Source organism: Sycon ciliatum, chromosome 5 (genome assembly GCF_964019385.1).
Source record: "Sycon ciliatum chromosome 5, ocSycCili1.1, whole genome shotgun sequence".
Taxonomy (NCBI): Eukaryota; Metazoa; Porifera; class Calcarea; order Leucosolenida; family Sycettidae; genus Sycon; species Sycon ciliatum.
Genome location: NC_088647.1, coordinates 15,016,240 through 15,021,201, shown reverse-complemented (window position 1 = coordinate 15,021,201; position 4,962 = coordinate 15,016,240). Strand labels below are relative to the sequence as shown.

General features: G+C 44.4%; 1 protein-coding gene across 1 annotated transcript; it reads right to left on the bottom strand.

Annotated features, from left to right (window-relative positions):
* Nucleotides 1–1,216: 1,216 nt before the first annotated feature.
* LOC135816812 (uncharacterized) lies at nucleotides 1,217–1,840 on the bottom strand. Its single transcript, XM_065329913.1, has one exon. The coding sequence runs from the start codon at nucleotides 1,838–1,840 to the stop codon at nucleotides 1,217–1,219; it is 624 nt and encodes a 207-aa protein (XP_065185985.1).
* Between the last annotated feature and the right edge of the window lie 3,122 nt (nucleotides 1,841–4,962).

The following is a 4,962-nucleotide window of genomic DNA, read 5'->3' as shown; positions in this document are numbered from 1 at the left end:
CTAGTAGGACGAGATATTGCTGTACTTTGCACAACGATTGTGTGTGTTGCCCACTCGCGCATTCGACTGTTCTCCACGCACGTTTCTGTCTTACCTTGCTATACTCTTCTGGAGGTCTGTTTTATACACCATAATTTTCGTTATGGTGGTCACCATAATTTTCGTGAATACAATAACAGAATGATACAATGATATGTGCACAATAACATGTATAGTGTTTTAAAAACAGGTTTCGTGGAAATGAAATAAACGCAGTAACTAAAGCAAGTTGCGCATTGAATGCACACACACACTCGCACACACACACACACACACACACACACGCGCGCGCGCACACACACACACACACACCATTCGCACGGGTTGGGTATCCTTGAACGTTTTAGTTGCCATCATAATCTCTTTAGATGGATTTGCTCATTTTACTGGCAAAGCTAAATCAACGATTTACACAATGTAAATACAGGTAAAGTTTACTCAAAAATGCCGTGAGGTGAAATAGTGCACGTATCAGTGAAACCATTTAGAGGTGAGAACAGAAGCCACTAATAAAAAAACAGTTGCAATCACAAGCTAAGAGATAAGTTAACAACTTCAAGGAGGTACAATATACAACACTGAGAAGTGAGAACATACCCCGACCCACAAGCAGCAGTCAAGTGGACTTAGTATCCGACATATCCTATCCCAGAACACTGAGCAAAGAGTTGAAGCGTGCAACTAACTTATGGCAGAAAATATTCTGAACTCTGAAGCGCTTGCAGACAATAATAATAATTATTATTATACTGATGCTTGTAGGGCATCATAAAAACTGATGCCAGGATAGGGATCTTTATTTTCAGATTACTCAAAGACTAACGCCTATCGGGAGGATCTCCTATTTGCGTATGTACAGGGAACATAGTCAAGGGGATGCGAGAACGTACGCAAAGTGAGAGTGAAATGAAAGATAGTAATGATAAGAAACACAGAGAAAGAACAATCAGGTGGATAGAAGTGAAGAGGCATGCATGAGCCTGTATGAGCAAGTCATGAGCGATCCCAGGTGATGGAAAGGTATCATGCGTCTTCCACACGTCCACATGCTAACACTGTAATGACGAGAAGGCCATCACAGCATTGGTGGAAAGGTTAAATACAAGTCACTGAGACGTTGACTGTGTGCACGTGTCCAGAACCGACCTGTCCTGGATTATGGCCGGACGGCTGTGACTTACAGCATAATATACGCCACACAGCCACTGCCTAGCAGAGTCAGAACCTGGCCAAAACGGGCATGGACGGACGTTGCCGAATTGAATTGAATTGAATTGGTAGGACCATTATCAAGCACATCGGTCCCGTCTCCGATATTTCCCAATCCGTCGCCAATTGCACCAAACGCGTCGCCAAATGCATCAAAAAACGAGTTGCCAATTCCACCCGCCGCGTCGCCACCAGCATTACCCACTCCGTCGCCAATTGCATCAAACGCGTTCCTGATTCCCTCCTCCGCAGCACCACCAAACACACCGCTGAAGCCAGGGTGGACCAATCCGTCGCCAATTGCATCAAACGCGTTGCCGATTCCACCCGCCGCGTCAACACCAGCATTACCCAACCCGTCACCAACTACATCAAAAAACGCGTTGCCAATTCCACCCGCCGCGTCGCCACCAGCATTACCCACTCCGTCGCCAATTGCAGCAAACGCGTTCCCGATTGCCTCCTCCGCGGCACCACCGAACGCACCCCCGCTGAAGCCGGGGCGGAATGGACTATTATCTTGTTGCGCCTTGCTATGACATAGCTGAAGGACCAGAGCGGCCAGACAAGCAAACAGCAGGGCGCGGGCCATTCTTTACGGTACAAGTGAGACTTTCAAAAGAATTATAATGATGCACTGAGACTGGAAGGAGGAACTCGACTGACTTTCTACTGTCCTTTTCGCTGGTATTTATACGCTGTTCGTGCTTGTGATGGTATCACGGTGTTGGTGGTGGGGCTTTGCGAATAAGAAAATTCCTACCGATGTGCTTGTGCAGTGTTTATACAACTGTGATGTGGGTGTGTGGGTGTATAATAATTATTGTGTGTGTGTGTGTGTGTGTGTGTTTGTGTGTGCGTGTGTGTGTGCGTGACGTTTTCATTTACAACCACCCACCGGAACACGCCACGAAGCTTGGACTATGCATGCGGCTGTGAGTGAATGTACATTGTACATGATTGCATAGTCACGGTAGTACACGGTGTACATGTATGGGCACTGTCTGTGCATGTACTATGAGTATGAATACTATGATGCACTTGGACTGGAGTGCAATCACTCTTGCTAGATATCTACTGTACAAGCAGAAATATTCGTCTGGAATTTAATTTCGTCTTTTTCGTCCAAGGAGCTTTGGGACTAAATTAAATGACGGACGAATGTCGATTTGTCCAGCGTTTCAATACACTGTTATAGTCCATGGACTAAATTTTCAACCGGACGAAATCCCTTTCTTTGGAGTTTAGACGAAATTATTGACCGACGAAATTTTCTGCCTGTACAGTACATGATAGCGCACTGCAGTGACGACGTCGCGTCGGTGAATAGCCGAGATTTGAGTTTGAGCTGGCGGAGCTCTATGATGTCATTGGTAAGTGCATGCGACTGGTGAATAGTCGAGCGAAGCCAGCGTCACGCTTACCAGCGTTACCAGCACAGCGTGGGCGGGATAACAGTCATCCATGTACGAACAGTGTACACTGTACACTGTACAGTGTACCATGCATGGTGTACAGGATTTCGAGGGCCCGAAACAATACTGTCAATAGATTACTACACTTTCGTGAACAGAACAATCTTTTTCAGTCGGTTTGTCGGAACACTTGATCGGAATACTCCCGGAAAATCGGAATAGAACAAGTCGAGGCCATGACAATATTGGACAGCCCTCTGGCACATGAAAGTGCATGTACATGTACATGTAACACGGTGAACTATGATCAACTACATGTACATTGTACAAGTAGTGACAGCGAGTTGAAAGCAAAAAAAAATCAAGTTAGAAAAATCTGATAGTTGTGCCACCAAAAATCGCATTCAAAAGTCTGGTTCATGAACATTACCATTTCCTCTTTCAGAATTTGGGTACAATACAGTTTTCTAAATATCAAATTCCATCATACAGTCATTGTATCTCAATGAATTGCCTCGCTGAAGACCTTTCCAATGGGCCGTCATTTGCGTAAATCGGACAATCGGTCGCAAAGTTATGGTACATGTGCTTTTAATGGCGTGGCTACATGACTGTACAAGTCGTGTAGCCACGCCATGTTTGCCTACATGTACATGATTGTACATGTATGTCGAACATTTTGAGGGGGGTCCATGACCACCCAAAGACAAAGTGTAGCGTTGGCACGCTGGTGGCACAGTACTAAGCACACACAGCTGCAGCGTGAATCACTCTCAAAGTGTCAATGTATTGGTCACGCGTGTCGCACTTGCAACTCTGTACCGTGCTTGAAGATCCATGATATGGATAGTAACTACTGTAGTCTCACTGTATTCAATGTTTCATATTGACCTTAGAAATACACGTACACTCTAGACCTTTTGTTTTGCTGCACTTTCAACCACCTCTTTTACGCCCATTGGCATTGCCCACACCGCTATTCAGCTCCTTCTTCTGCATAGGACCAAATGGCATTCCTTGTGCAGTGACCCATTCTGCTGCCCACACATCTACTTTTGACCTTTCTTCTTCTCTCTGCTGAGCGACTGCGGCCCGCTACAAAAGCCCCCCCCCCCCCCTCTGAGTACGCCACTGCCTTGCTGTGGGGAGGCTGGGAAAGAAGAGTGGCGTGGAGGAAGTTCCAGTCACTAATACCAAGAGTATTCCCAATACTAATAGCAAGAGCATCTAAACAGTATATAATATGTACTCTTGCTAATACATGTAGTAATACTGCAGTGTGGGAACGAGCGCTTCAATGCCGGCGGGACAGATGTAAGCAGCTGGTGGTGGAGCTGGGGGATGATGTCCGCAGTACTCTTATGGCACATACATGTACATGTACATGTAGCAGTGTCATTTCCTCAGTTTGCACCTTTTATCCGTGTGTTAACACTTACATGTAGCACGTATATTACCTCTAAGCAAGCGTGGGATCGTGCTTCTTCCGATTCCATTCAGTGCTTATACACTTGTAACTGTGCATTCGAATTAGTTCTAGCTATTCATTATTCTAAACCTTCACTGAGGAGACCTTACAATGCTCGAAACGGCGCTGTATGGAGGAAATGTTATATATTTTTTTTGTCAGTATCTACATGTACACCTTGGAGTCTTGTTGCTTGTTTGATGGTCGGCCAGAGAGCGCATGTGATGGTGGAGGTGGAATTCCTACGTGTACAGTGTACATCGCGCATACAATTATTCCAGGGTGGATCTACACGTCACACTAATCTTTACACTGTACTACTACCCATCGAGGGATAACTGTCAGTTCAGTAGTCATATTTTAGTACATGTACCTGTATGCCACTTTGTGTACGTACTCTTCATTTTCTTTTTTTCTCTTCTTCCGTGGTTGGTCTCACCCTCTCCTCAATTCAATTGGCTGTCTTGGCATGCCACGAGGTGCAGAAATAAATAAATAATAAAAATAAAATAAAATAAAATGTGTACTTTTAGGCCGAGTAAAAAAAATTACTAGATGATCGTCCTTTTTTTTGGAAAAATCGGGGAGGGCGGGAGGATTTTATTTTTATTTTTTTACTTTTTACCCTCTCATGCACACAGTGTACACAACAACATCAAGGTTTTTTTCTCTTTTTTTCTTTTTATACAAATAATCTACGTGGAGATAAAAGTTTAATAATAGCAATGAAAAGTATGAATGCCGCAGACATCACCACGCAACATGACAATTTGTTCAAGGTTTGGTTTTGTGTGCTTACAAATCGATTTGGTTTTGTGTGCTTACAAATCG

Coding starts and splice junctions, on each gene's coding strand:
- LOC135816812 (XM_065329913.1), bottom strand. CDS start 1,840: ATGGCCCGCGCCCTGCTGTTTGCTTGTCTGGCCGCTCTGGTCCTTCAG.